This window comes from Micromys minutus (genome assembly GCF_963924665.1).
Source record: "Micromys minutus genome assembly, chromosome: 5".
Taxonomy (NCBI): Eukaryota; Metazoa; Chordata; class Mammalia; order Rodentia; family Muridae; genus Micromys; species Micromys minutus.
This window is the reverse complement of record NC_137974.1, coordinates 81,041,991-81,056,839: the sequence shown is the minus strand read 5'-3', so window position 1 is coordinate 81,056,839 and position 14,849 is coordinate 81,041,991. Positions and strand designations below refer to the sequence as shown.

Below are 14,849 nucleotides of genomic sequence, written 5' to 3'. Positions count from 1 at the left end.
CTCGAGAGAGTTCGCATCTGCTTAAGACTGTTCTAGGCTCACTGTGTGGGGTGAGCCAAGAGATTTATCAAGGGGAAGGAAAACAATCCCACATAGGGGAAGCTCTGCAGACGTGAACATCTGTGTAATAATAATAAGAAAAGGCATTAAAAATTTCCCAGATGTGAAATACTCTCTGCTTGAATTGAATAGACATTATCCTGCCAGATAATTACTTCATAAAATTCTCTTGACTCTTTTTGGAATACTGAGACCTTGGGGATCAATTTCTGAGGACCTTCAAGGGACTTAAGAAGGTGGGGTCCTTCTCCCTCTTCTGATACACCTGGTTTAAACCACCCCTTGGCTACTGAACCCACATGCTGCCAGCAAGGGCCTTCTCCATGATTTCATTTGAAAAGGGGGCAGAACATAGGGCAGTGGGAAACCCCCACCTAAGGCGTGTTCTTCCTCAAGAGCAGGAGAGACTAGCATGGTGGTCATTCCGTGGGATTTTGTAGACTTTCCACTTGGCCTGGCTGCCTTCCAGCAGTTTTATCTGCACTTTTATAATTTCAGAGGCTGCAAAGGTGAAAATCTGATCCCTACCTACCCTCACCGTGGCCAATCCTTGCCAAGGATTCCATCATTACTGGTAACCTGCACTTGGACCCCACACTGAGTGTCTGCTTTTCCAAACAAGCTTTGCCTACCCAAAGCCTGAGGCATCTGAGCACTGATCCATGGTGATAGAAAATCAGGGTGAATATTTTAATAGAGGCGAAGAGGGGGCAGAGGCTAAGAGGAAGACCTTGCAGAGGAAGCAAGGAGAGGAAGCTCCCTTCCACACTGCTGGTTAAGTGTGAAATGACTTTTTACTTAATCACGGGACTCTCGCATGTTCCAGAAGCAACACACATGCGCACACTGCACCCTGGGCATTCACAGTCATATTTAGCACTTAGAATAACTCTCTGGCACTTCAGATCTCTAGGTAGTTTAAAGCTCTTTAATTAAGGATTCAATTATATATTTTGATTTAAATAATAGAAAAAATACATCTAATTATACAACTGGCTTCCTCATGTCTCTGAAGGATTGGCCACCGACCATCAGCATAGCCCTGCTTCCTCTGGTCAGGCACAGTCATGGTACAGAGGAGTATTTATCTCTCTCTCTCTCTCTCTCTCTCTCTCTCTCTCTCTCTCTCTCTCTCTCTCCATTTTCCTTCTAGAGGCTGCTTATTCAAAATCAATGCTATCCTTGCCAAAGGCTGGGGAAATAGAGCTTTTCCACAAGGAGCTAGGTCTTTGCTTTGCGTCTTTAGGGCTGCACAGGGGTCCTACACCCAGCAGGTTCTCAGGCTTTCTGGATGACTCCCTCAGGGAGGACTTCTGTTCCACACTCAACCTGAGCTTAGAGCTCAGTTCAGGAAGGAGCATTCTGGTCTTCACCAGTAACTGGCACACAGACTTTGGGACACTAGGGTAAATTGTCCTTTACAGTCCCCAGACTCTGCCATGGTTGGAAGGTTCTGGAAGTCGCTAGTATTCAGGCTAGCTCAAGAAGAAGAATGAATGCTGCTCCAAAGGCATCCATGGTGGCTGGGAATTTCATGGTCTTTCACTGTCAAGGGTTGACAAACAGTGGAAGTTTCTAACAGGGGTCCCTGCCTGGTGAGATGCAGGGTGACATGGCGTTGGATCTTCAGACTTAAATGTTTGGTCCAAAGGTTCTCAGACTCTGGGATTTTCTAGGATAGTATCTATCAGTCATGATAAGGACACAAGGTGAGTTACAATAATAGTCACATGGCTTGGGGAACCTTAGGTGGTGGGGAACTGGTCTCATGGGGTTTAGGAAAAGACGGAGTGGGGAGGGTCAGAACAGTGAGTGTTAGCAGTAAAGAAAGAGAAAGATGTTCTCATTGTGTCCCACTGAGCTAGCAGCTCCATCATCTCAGCCGAACACACTCCTCAGATGAGCTGCTGATTTGCTGTTCTCAAAGTTCACAAGAAAGCTCAAGACTAGTCCACACAGAATGTAAGAGCTAACTTTCTAGGCATTTCTTGACACAAATGAGAGACGATGTGGATGGATATCCAGAAAGACGTGGCTTAGCAGTCAGAGATGTGCTCAGCAGATGGAGGCTCCTAAGCCCCTACATTTGGCTGATTATACTACACAGTTAGTTATGGTTTGGAGCCATCGAGAAGAAAATACTTTCTAGTCCATTCATGAGGCATTGTCTCCCACTAATGAAGTGCTAAGTGATTTCAGACTCCATGTTTTCTTCTTTGCAGCATGCTTTATTGGGTATGTTCTGAACAGCCAGATATCAATGCTCTTGGGAGACAGTCGCCTACTTACTCTACCACATCCTAGCCTGAGCACCGCCTACGTTGTCCCATAATGCTTGTCGTCTTTTTATTTCTGCCAGGTCTGCTTAGCAGAAAGGCAAGCAAGATAAGAGCTCCATGAGAAAGTTAGGTTGGCAGTTTGGTGAACTGAAAAAAATTGCTCCAAAGGAAAAAACGTATGCCTTACTTAAATATTTTTTCTACTTCCTGGAATTCATTGAGATTTTCAAGGGGCCAGAGGAGTTTGGTAATGGAGTTAAGGCTTCCCCTGAGAGGGTTAGTGTGGGTAAGGGATAAATTCTTCATATGCTGAGGAAAGTGAACTTCCTCTTGAGGCCCTAATCCTGTCTGGATATTTTTGACATGCTTTCAGTTAAAATTATAGACCATCTTGTGTATGAAGTTTCTTGACTTCAAGATGAGAGTGAGCAGAAAGATGTAGTTGGTAAATGTGTGCCTATTTGTAATATGGACCTGAGATGATGGTAAGGGATCACAGCCTTGGATAATAGCTTCTTATTCACCTCAATCTGAACCCCACTACCATCTAATCTGATAGCTGACCACCACTGAGGGACAAGTCACTGCTGAGTAGAAGACAAGCCTCACCAATAACTCTGACAGGTCAGTGATGCTCACACCGGACACTTTGTCAACCCCCTGCCTCTCTATTCAGGGAGCTCTGTGAGCCTGCATCTTGATCTCTTACACCAAGACATCTTAGTTAATTAGCACCTGGGAGAAAGAGAACACAAAAGCAACAACCTCAAAGCTAGGCAACCTACAGAGATCCCAGGGAACACATGAATCCAAGAATTAGAAGCTGAGAGGCCTCAGCTTCTGCCAACGCTTCAATCTGGTGCTGTGGTTAGAAGCAACTAGGTAAAATGAGGGCAAGGAAACTTTTATACTCTGGTGTGTGGTTTCTGGAAAGCCCAGGGTGGAATGTTTGCTGAGGGTGACCTATTTGGAACCATACCACTGACTTTTGAAATGCTGTGTTCTGGATTTCAGCCAGACGCACATTTAAGTCCAAGGCTGTGGGAGGACTCAATAAAGGACGGCTTTTTTCTTGTGATGGAATGACCTATCAGGGGTAGAACCCACTTCTTATAGTCCCTTAAAGCAAAGATTTTCACTGTGTTATGGATATTCTTCTAGCTGTTGCCTTCCTGCTCACATAGCAGAAGGGAAGTGGATGTGGCTCTTGGGTACCTGGAGCTTAAGATCTTTCTGATCACATATTTAATTAGAAAAGTGAAAATACGGGATGGTATGTTTGTCCAAAAGAAGAATCTCTCCTCTGCCTCTCTTTGTAGAAAACATCTGTTATATGACAGACATAGTTCAAATAGAGTCTTTTGTTTTAACGATGTTCTGGAAGTGATCAACACACAGACCAGAGGAAGACAGGGCTGCTGTGGAGAGTGACCACCTCATTGCTATTGGCCAGCCAGGGTCCTTGGTGGGAATATGTGCTCACCTAGCCCAGTCTGGATTCTTCAGGAGCTCTTGCCAGACAGGTCAGGAATCCTTTAAAATGACTACTTTCTTGTCCCATTTTTCAATATGCATTTCTTCACATGTTAAAAATGCATAGGATAAAGAAGTGCTGTGTTTTAAAACTTCTTCCTAGAACACTGGGGACCAATGATCATCTCTCCTAAGGAGTGACCGCCATGTGTAAACATCAAGGAGAGGAAAATTTTACTTTGCTCAAGTCTTTGGTCAACTGCTGGTGTTTAATTCCCATGAAAAAGCATCATCTCAGCAGAGGACAAAGGCTTTCTCTCTCTCTCTCTCTCTCTCTCTCTCTCTTTCTCTCTCTCTCTCTCTCTCTCTCTCTCTCTCTCACTTTCTCTGCTTCCCCCTGCTTCCATACCACCCCCATGGCAAAGGTCAGGAGGCTTGGGGAGTCAACGAAAAGGCAGACTGGATCCTCATGTATAAACCCTGAGGGTCGCCAAAAGCTTTCTCTGACTCAGCATTATCTTTTCCCCTTTCTACACATGCTCAGACGGAATCACCAGGCCTAGTGTCAGCTGCTGGAGCCTCCATCACTGACCTATACCCCAGCCCTTATTTTTTAGGTTTACTCCTAAAAATTATACACATTAAGGAGGAACCAGGTCCTGTTTTAGGTATGTTGTGCAGTGTTCAACCCAGGGCAAGCGTTGGTACCTCCTCAAATGTTGACTTTTTTTTTTTTTTTTTGTGGTGAGAGAACACTTGAGGTCTTTTTTTTCTAGAGCTTTAAATGAGCAGTGCATCAGGACTATCTCTGGTCACATTGGTGGAAATGGACATTAGAATCATGCCCCTCTGCTAACTGTAGTCTCACCTATGCATGCCACTTCCTGTCTTTTGTGTTCAGGCCAAGTCATTATATACCCTCTTGTCTCGATCTTGCCTTTCTAACTTCAACTCATATAAGATGCTCTAGAGGGAGACTATGTCCTTGGTTCCAACATCTCTGCTTTGGATGCTTCATGTTTATAGCAGCAATAGTTTAAAAAAAACAGTTAAAAAAGTCACACGTGGCTTCCACATATTCTTTTAAGCAAGCCAACGCTGTCTCAGCTTAAAGTAAAAATAAAACTTTGCTACATTAAAAAAAAATAAATAAAAATTAAAAACACGACTCAGGTAAGAATGAAGCCCGCCTATGTCCTTGAAGCCTTCTAAGAGGTGATATACAATGGGATGATTTAAAGCATTTTTCTGGAAGCTTTTTAGTAAGAGAAATACAAGTTCACAGGGGTGGGGGTAGGGGAGCAGCACTGCTGCTCACCAGCCAATCACAGGTTGGTCTTTGAACTGAGCATGCACACTGCTCATGAAATGCCATGTGGGAGCCCCAACCCCTAGTTCTCATTCTGAGAGCCAGGGCGTCTTTCCCTCTGTGCCTATGGCCACTTAGGATATTCTGTGGTTGTAGCAGTTGCCATTAAGGCTAAGTTGATTCCCATGTGTTTCAGACATTACATATAAAGCACTGTTTAGTTACCACCTAACCTTTTTTCTTTTTGGTGGTGGGGACTGAACAGGATGCTGAGCTACATTGCAGTCACCACACTGCATTTAAATATATGCTGAAGTTGTGCCAAGCACACCTGTATACCAACACTGACATCCATCTCTAGAATGCTGTCCTACCAAATAGAAAGTGATACCCACTCAGCAACTCCCAACTGGCCCTTCCCCAGCCCATGACAGACACCCTTCACTTTATCCTTATGGATTTGATTATAATAGGTGCCTCATCTGGGTGGAATCACACAATGTTGGCCCTTTGATGGCAGGCTTATTGTATTTAGCATAATGTTTCTCAAAGCTCTTCTTTGTTGAGCATATGTCAGAATTCCCCTCCTTTTACAGACTGTGATACCTCACTGTAGGGATACTACACACTTTTAATCTGCTCACCCACTGAAGAACAATGGGGCTGCTTCTAACTTTTGGATGTACTCACAAATATGCTTAAACTCTTCTTTGACTCCTGCTGTCCTTTGTTTGGGTGTGTCCTAAGAAGTGGGGTGACTGGATTCTACAGTGGTTATGTTTAGTTCTGAACAAATCAGCACATTTTAAGCCTACTTTGAACAGCCCCTTACACTCAGCGATAAAGCTGATTGGAAGGGGCACTATTAATCTCTAGGGATAAGAGACTTCTATAGGTCGAATCCCTCCCAGGCCTTTCTAACTGCATGGCCCTGGGCCTTGGGTCCTCTGAACTAGCATCTTTGAACAAGACCTAAGAATTTACAGTTTAACAAGCTGCCTCATCTAGCTGTTCTGGGGTTGGCATGGTGTTGGATTTTCTACCAGTTGTCAACTTCTTCAGATGGCCAGGCAGCCTGACGTCTATGCTTTACTTCTGTGTAATGGCTCCTTAACTTTGTCTCATGCATTTTTACCAAGCCTTTCAGATAAACAAGATCAGACAGGCCAGGCCTTGGCTTCATTTAGACATTGGCACTCACATAGAAGAATGAATGCCTCCCCACCCCATGGTCAAAGTCACATGGAACCCTGGATGGGCTGGTCCTCTGAAAGGGCCAAGTCAGCCCTGGAGGTTACTATCCAGGCAAAATTCCTGGACAAGGACCCGAAAATCACCCTGGCAGGTTTACTCTACTTAGCATCTCCTTGAAGCCCTTTAAATGAGGCATGTGTGTTTATTCAAAGACCATGCAGCCAAGGATCATTTAGGGTGGAAGGGGGGAAAAAAACAATCCAGTTAGCCTCAGCATTAGGATGTGGTGCTCTGACATTGGAACCTGGGACTAATCTGGCTGGAGTTAACAGCCCTAGGTGGGTCCCGAGTTAAACAGTAGTAACTAACATGGCAGGAGTTCGAGCTGTTCTCTGTTCCCTGTTCCTCCCACAGGTCCTCCTCCTCTCTGCAGTTCAGCTTCCCACTCAGCTTTCTTCTGATATCATTCTCTCCTTTTCTCCTCCTACCCCATCCCCATCAGCACCTTCTGCTCCCCCCCCCCCCCCCCGTTTTATAAAATATTAGCTTTTCTGTTTTGTGTGGAGTTAGAGGGCCGTGGCAAGTAAGGAATCTGGTCCTTCAGTGCTCCGCCCAGAATGGAACCAAGGTTTGAATTTCTGGCCTTAGAGCTGCATTCCCATTTAGCATGGGTCTCGAGTAAGGATGGGTGTTTAAGCATAGGTTAGTGAGCATGCCTCTGTTGTTAGAGGCTGCGCAACTAGTTGACTTGGTAGTTTCTGAAAATCAAGCTGACTTCTGTGTGGTAGTTTCCCCAATGCAGATTCCTGGCGTGAGGTAAAAGAGCCTCCTCACTTGGTATGGAGCGAAGGCCCGTGAGCCAGACCTATTAGACTGTACAGGGCAGACAAACACGAAGGGAGCAAAGTGGGGGGGGGGATATCTGGCTGTCAGAGTACAGGCCTGTTTGGCAGAGTCTGAAGTCTGAGCCTGTTCTGCATTAACTGTAAACTAGTTCTCAGTGCACAGGATCAACCCACCAGCACGAAGGCAAATAAATGGGGTCTCATACAGTTCAGGGTGCGTGTGCATGCTGGCACAAGTGCACTTCTGAATGTGAGAGGACACTGGTGAACACACATGCACAAATGCACACCGCCCACATGCACACACGCACCACACACACACACACACACACACACACACACACACACACACACACATGCAAGCACACACCCATGCATGCATGGAAACAACAGGAAAACCCAAACGTAGCTGTGAAATAATTCTTAAGGCTTCATGTGCACGTTTGCATGATAAAAGACACCGTTGAAAGAATAGGGTGATGGGAGCTTACCGTTGTTGTAAGAGCGAAAATTTCCTACAAATTTTATGTATTCGTAAGTTGGAAATTCCTTTGGGTTCAAGCTGCCTCTGAGAAGATGGCAATAAAACTCTAAATCGCTGTCGGCTGGGTCGTTAGAGGGAGAAAAGAGAAAGGGAGAGGAAGGTTACACAGTCTCCAGTCTGGCCTGTATGATTTACCCCACGCGTGGCCTGCGTGGTTCTCCCGCAGGACTGACTGTTAGACCTGGCTTTTAACCCTTGCAGCTCCAGGCCATTCTCTCTGCAGCTCCCCCGAATTCCGTATTCTATACTTGGACCCAATTAGTCAATCGGCTCGCAGATGTCTGTGGTTGGTTATGTCGGCATCGATTAGTTCTGGTTGTTTTCACAGGGCGTACTAAAATAAAGCTGCTCGTATAGAGCCGCTCTCCTTAATTTAATCTTTTTTCTGCTCTGCTTTGAAGGGAAATCAGATGTACGGCGGGACCAATTATGCACGGGAACGGACTGCGGTTTGAGCAAATGCAGGCGTCTTTGCTACTGCCTGCCATCGCTTATGCTTCCTTAGGCGGCGCATGGTGAGCAGGCGCCGAGGCCCGCCTTCTATCTGGGATGCCAAATATTTCGATATAAATCCCAAACTTCCATAAAGTCGCCCATGGACATAAATAACCAGAAGACAGCCACAGGAGGACAGAATCTGGATTTCCGACCTAATTATTCAATTAGCAGATGGTTATCAGCTGCCTCGGAAACTTTACGTTGTAGTGTTCCCTAAGACCAGCGGGCTGCTCTCTGATTTTTGCCCCGTTTATTACCCTCATGTAAAAAGGCATTTCTTGCCATACATTCGAAACATGCTATTATTCTGAACCCATACTTATAACTTTTGCACATAAAAGCTAAAATGTCGTACGTGCTCCAAGTTCCTGTTTTAGCTTCAACTTAAAATATACCTCAAAGGATCTTGGAAATGTTCTGAGTCACGAGGTAAATTATTCTTAAAATTAGTCCTCCCTTCTTAATTCATTCTGACCTCCTTTCCCTAGCTAGAGCGAAATTCTTGTCTTTAGATTCAATAACAGCACGAGGAGGGCGGACTTACATTTTAGGAATTCTGGGGAGGGGGAATCCGTCACAAGCATATGGGAGGAAAGGATTTTATAAACTTCGGAATGTTCTTGTTCTGGAAGGAAATTTAACAAGTTCTGATCCATGACATCCGCCTGCAAGAGAAAATAAAGAGAAAAAGGCACTCAGTTGACCGAGTGAACTTGAGAGCAGAGGTAGAGCCTCAGAGTTCTTGGCAGCTCAGAACTGCCACAGAGGTGGAAGCTGATGACCACGTGGTCTGTGAAGACCCTTCATGGACCCCTCCTCTATACCCTAGAATTGCAATGTGAAAGGTTTTACAGGGCTTGGGGCTGCAGCTCAATGAGAGAGGGCTTGCTTAGAATGCATAAGGCTCTGGGTTTAATCAGCTGAAAAATATATAAATTAACAAGTAGAAGTTCCAGGGATGCCTATATATGACCCTCTCTGTGGCCCATGGGATGGAAGGAACAAAGCAGCCAAAGGATTGGGAGGCTGTCTCCTGGATATGACGTGGCTGTGTTACTCACAAACTCACAACAGCTGTGGTTATCTATCTCCCCAAGACCTGTAAGGGATGCCTGCCCCATCCACATTCCATCCAAGAGCCCTGGGAGGGTCCACCCTTCCCTGATGAACTCTTGCTGATTAATGGTTGCCGGGAAGGGGGAAGTCATTTGTGTAGCCACTGGTAAGTTGCCTGAGGTCCTTAAATAACACTGGTGCTTATTTCTTCAGCCCTGATTAAACTCATCAGCTCATACCAAAACAAGACAGAAAAGTCATGAAAGTAGAAGGGGGCACATACTGGATAGAAGAACAGGCTTGGGAGGTGACAATGACCTGAGTACATTATATACCAAACTGTGGAAGGGTAAAACCATTCAAGGGTTTCCAGATGCTCTTTAGTATCCCCAGGAGATTGTTTAGGGTTCTTCTGTGGACACCAAAATCCATGGTACAGTATTTTCACAGGACCTGGACTCTGATCATCTCTAACAGCCTCATAATGCCCAAGCAGTATGTATGTATGTATGTATGTATGTATGTATGTATGTATGTATGTTTGTATGTATGTTGTGTACATATACATACAGAGCTGTATTATTTAGAGACCAATGATGTGGAAAAGGTGTATGCACATGATCAGGACGGGCAATGTTTTATTTCAAATATTTCCAACTTGCAGCTGGTAGGGTCTGCAGGCAAGAGGACTCTGCACATGCTCACATGTGTATGTGTTACTGTCTGTGGGCTTGCTTAGGAAGAAAACTCAAGTATTAAGTCTGACATGTGTACAAAGAACCAACTTCTCTCCCGCCTTGGTGAGCCCTGTTGCCAAAACTCCTGTCTTCTGACTAGAGATATCGAGGGTACCATGGAGCTCTGGGAGGAGAACAATCACTTATCTAAATGGCCATAAAAGAGAACACTGAGTTCTCTGGACTTTTAGGCCGACAAAACCCTGCTCTTTATTTCTCATAGGCCCTTCACTGACGGAGTCGCATCCTCCCAACCCACCAACAGTGCTCAGACGGTGGGAATACAAAACGAATACTACATACTATACAGTCTAGGTACAGCGGTGACACATGGAACTCCTGGTCATGTGACAGGAAGCGGGATAGTCTTGATCAGTGGCAGACAGCACCGGCCAACACGGATGGTGAATGAGGTGGTCATGGTGGCTGAAGCATAGCAGGTTGACCAGATGGCTGTTTCATCACAGCAATACAAACTCTAAGACAGGAAACCAGCATGCCCCACTGTCCTCCTCCTCATTTCCCCTTGGCAAACACACCCAGTTCTGTATCTTTCATACCATTTATACAGACCCTGAATCTCGAATCCCACCAGCATTCTTTCAAGTACACAGGCTGGACCTTCCATGACCCACTCACATTCCCCAGACCATATAGTCATAGGTCTTCATCCAGACATCCTAATGTTATCATGTTCTCTTCACATCTAACATCCTCATCTCTACAAATGGTACTACCAACTGGCCACCAGGTCACTAGACAGACCCCACAGGTAGGAGACATTCGGATCCCTGTCTCCCCTTACACCTTCACCACCACACCCAGATGCTCTCTGTCTTAGAGTTTGCATGGCTGTGATGAAAACACCATGACCAAAATCAAGCTGGAGAGGAAAAGGTTTATTGGCTTACACTTCCACATCACTGTTGATCATCAAAGAAAGTCAGGGCAGGAACTCGAACAGGGTAGGCACTGGGAGGCAGGAGCTGAAGCAGAGGCCACAGAGGGGTGCTGCTTCCTGGATTGCTGTCCTTGGCTTGTTCAACCTGCTTCCTTATAGAACCAAAAGTACCTCTCCAGGGTGCTCCCTGAGTGATCTGAGCCCTTTTCCAGAAATCATTAATCAAGAAAATGTTCCCTCCCATCTGTCTGCAGGCTAGTCTGACAGAGGTATTTTCTCAACTGAGGTTCTTCTTCTTCTCCTAGATAACTCTAGTTGTGTCAAGAGGCGAAACAAACAATAGCAACAAAACCCAACCAACTAGGACAGTGTCCATGGGCTGCTAGGTTTCATTCACTGTAATTCTTTCACTACATTTCTTCTGAAAAAAAAATTCCTGTCCATATCATCTTTATCTCTTATCTGAGTAATGATGGGTTTCTCGTCTAATGCTGGTCCTTGTCCAGTTGACCTCCCTAGCAGCCAGAATGGGCCCTAGATCATGTCACATGCTTATAAGTAAGTGTTCATGGATTTGCCCTGCCCTAGGGACAGAGGCTCAACACCACCATGGCTTTTAGCTGCGCACACTTTACCTGCCCTCTGGTCCCAGCACTAAGCTTTGTGAAAATTAACTAGCTTGCATCCTCCTGACCATGTTCTCCTTAACTACTCCCCCCGTACCCACCTGTGATATGCTGCTGTGTTGTCCTGTGAGGACTGCCCCTCTGCTGGGTCACCAGTTCTCTTCTAAGTCACAGTGAGGCTCACAGGAGACCCAGAGAAGGTTTATACACTGGCCCTGCTGGCCTCACAAGCTACACTTTCCTCAAATGAGAGAAAGAGGAAGGGTAAGGACTAAATGAGGTCATTAGCCTTTACTGGGTGGGATGAACCAGAACTTAGGGAATCCATATAGATACAACAAGACTGCAGTGATGTTTTCTTGCTGATACCCATGTCCTCTGCCTCCCCTAAATCCATAGGAACCTCAGAGTTTGTTCAGTGCTGTGTGCCTGCTCTCTGGCACGTTATGTGGACCAGGTGGATGGCCAGCCCCTTGAGAGAAGAGAGCCCTAAGTATGGGTGCTGATTTCAAAGAAACTGCTGGGAAGTCTCTAAGGGAACAATCCAGAAGGATCCATTGGGTGGGATCCAAGAGAAGGATGGAGTTTGGGAATGGTAGGATACTCTAGGAATAAACACACACACACACACACACACACACACACACACACACACACACACACACACACACACACACTGGAGGGTAGGATCAGGGAGAGCTGGGAGCTATGGGAGAAGAGGACACAAAGAGAAGACTGACCAGGGCTTTCAGAGTCCTGACTGGAGGATTCTGTGTCAGGAGGGCCCTGAGAGACTGCGAGAGTGGGCGGTCTGACTTGCTGGGTGCCCCAAGTTGGTTCACATTCTGGAGAGACTGCACTTAGAATTTTCAGTTTGGATCTTTTCCTGGCCCAGAAGTAGGTATGTGGTCTACTCCTCTCTAGAGATGTTATGTGGTGGCAGGAAGCTATTACCCAGCTCAGACTCACAATCACGACAGATTCCAGATTCCTGACATAAATTCCTGAGTGTCCTAGGATGCTGATCCAAGGTCCATTTAAGTGTTTCTGACCTAACGATCATATGGCTTGTAGGTGGGTTCACCAGAACTGCACCCCGTCATCAGTCAAGGAGCATCTTGCAATTTAAAGAGATCCCACTTATAATCTGGAGGGTGGAGAACCAAAAAAGTCAGGTTAGAGATGTTCAGGCTGTGAACAGAAGCCAGGAAGGGAACAGAAGAGAGATGGGGCCAAACACTTAATTCACTGCTCAACTCCAACCAGTAGTTCTGATGGCTCCTGGATGTCAGACTCCCTCCTGGAGCCAGCATTTTGGCTGACTGGGGAGGAGGCCTGAGTTCTCTCATTATAGAAAGACTCTGCTGACCCCCTACCAGCCCAGGGCATCATTTCTGATTGCCTTTCACCATCTTCCCCCTCTGATGCTTATGACTTTATTTTAAGCCAGTTTCTGCTAGCATTTTTAGCATATGACTAATGCTCACACATGACAGTAGCCTTTCTTCTTAAAGATATTTCAGACTCTTAAAAAACCCAAAGTTACTCCATAGTCATTTCTTTAGGGGTTTCATCTAAGTCCTTTCCCCAGGGTTGGTGTGACAGAGTGAAGCGAGAGGCCCCTTGGCCTAACTCCTTATGTGGAGGAGCGTTGGTTAGAAGGCTGCTGGGGGCGGGATGTGTGCACAAAGGTGGATATCTATGCAGAACAGAGATGAATGGCTAGGGGTAGGCTAGGTGGGATATATGGAGGTTTTGAGGTTATGGTCAGTTGATACTTAACTCCGTGCTGCTCTTAGGTGTCACGTGCATTTGCTACCTGTGATGCCATCTTCAAGTACTAAAGACTACCATCAACAGGGATGATTTGACCATTTAAACTTCAGTGCTGATGGAAGAGCAAATTACATCTGCAGTTGAACCATTTCTTGAATGATCTCAGCTCTGTTGTTAAAACAATAGCAATCACAGATGGGAAGGAGGGACCACATCCTTTGCAGTCTGAATGGAGCGTCCCTTACTTGTGGGAGGCAGGAGGTAGGAGGGGGTCTCTCCCACTGTTGCTAGACCCTGGGCTGATTATCTAGGAGTTAGCCCCACTTGGGACTTTCCTGGGAAGGCCTCCTCTCAGCTGCACTGTGTGTTTTCTCAGGTCTCTCTGTTAAACTCCAAGTCTCAGGATGAACTGAGACATCTATGAACGCAGGAGACCTCTCATGCTTGGACAGTAACCTTAGTTCAGTGGCATCCTGTCAAGAACAAAGCGACTTCCAAGATGGCTGGGGTCTGCAAGAGGACTGGGTGGAGAATCAGCTCTAGAAGGTCCCTGATGGGCTGTGGCAGTCCCAGCTGAAGCTGTGAACTGGTTACATGTCAAGGAAAGAGTTTGAGAGGCCCCAGGGTTGTATCATATTGGGAGGAGATGCTAACAAGCTCAGGGGAATCCTAAAGATCTTGACCTAGGCAAAGGAGATGTGTGAGATACTCAGATTTCGCTGAGACTCGAATCAAGCTCATGCCAGACAGTCAAGCTCCCAGAAGACAGGAATTCCCTTTGACCATGGTTCAGTAAAAGAACAGCCAAATACTAAAAGTGGCAAACGCAAAGGAAGGATGATGTCCACCAAGATACCCTAAAGACAGGGAAAGGTAAGTCACAGAGAGACTGTGATTACAATTTAGCCACCTCTGCTAAAAGGCCTCAGACTGAGGCTCCACGTGGAGTCTTGGCATTTGGAAGTCTGGACAGGCCTAATTGTGAGCTCCTCTTGTCAATGGATCAGACACAGTTTCTGTTCGTTTCTGAGTGGAGGATTTGGCACCATCCCCTGCAGTTAAAATTACTCAGAGAAGCTCACTGAGATCTCTGGGTGCATACTTCCATCTCTTTACTATGAGGCCAGTCCCTCTCTGACCATATTCCTTCATCTGTATAAGAAGGTGATGACCCCCCACACCCTTAGGGTGCAGTGTTCTCTTTCCCTGGGTTCTGAGCATGTGCAACTCCTGTCCTGTTGTCAACCTCTTCTATCTAGTGCCAGGTGTCACATGCTGTGTTCAGACATCATCACTATACCAGGATGGGGTGAACAACAGGTAATCGAAACATGCTCCCTGGCAACCAATGTCCAGACCATGAAGAGAGTAGCTGCGATGTACTACAGAGAGGTACTACTCTATGTCCCAGATTGCAGGGGTCACCTCATCTGCTGCATGCTCTTATGATCCCCTGATATGAAGATGAACACAACCCAGCATAGCTCAAACATCTCTATCTAAAAGTCCAAAGCTGGAAACTTTGTCAATATCTGAAGACTAAGAAAATTA

General features: G+C 45.9%; 1 protein-coding gene across 1 annotated transcript in view; it reads right to left on the bottom strand.

Moving 5' to 3' along the window:
- The window catches only part of NPAS2 (neuronal PAS domain protein 2), a gene marked incomplete at both ends in the record, with an annotated part of 95,376 nt that overhangs the window by 35,809 nt on the left and 44,718 nt on the right, over nt 1-14,849 (bottom strand). The window contains 2 exons of the mRNA XM_080917374.1: nt 7,652-7,765; nt 8,747-8,867. Coding sequence (XP_080773500.1) covers nt 7,652-7,765; nt 8,747-8,867 — 235 coding nt within the window. The remainder of the gene's footprint in view (nt 1-7,651; nt 7,766-8,746; nt 8,868-14,849) is intronic.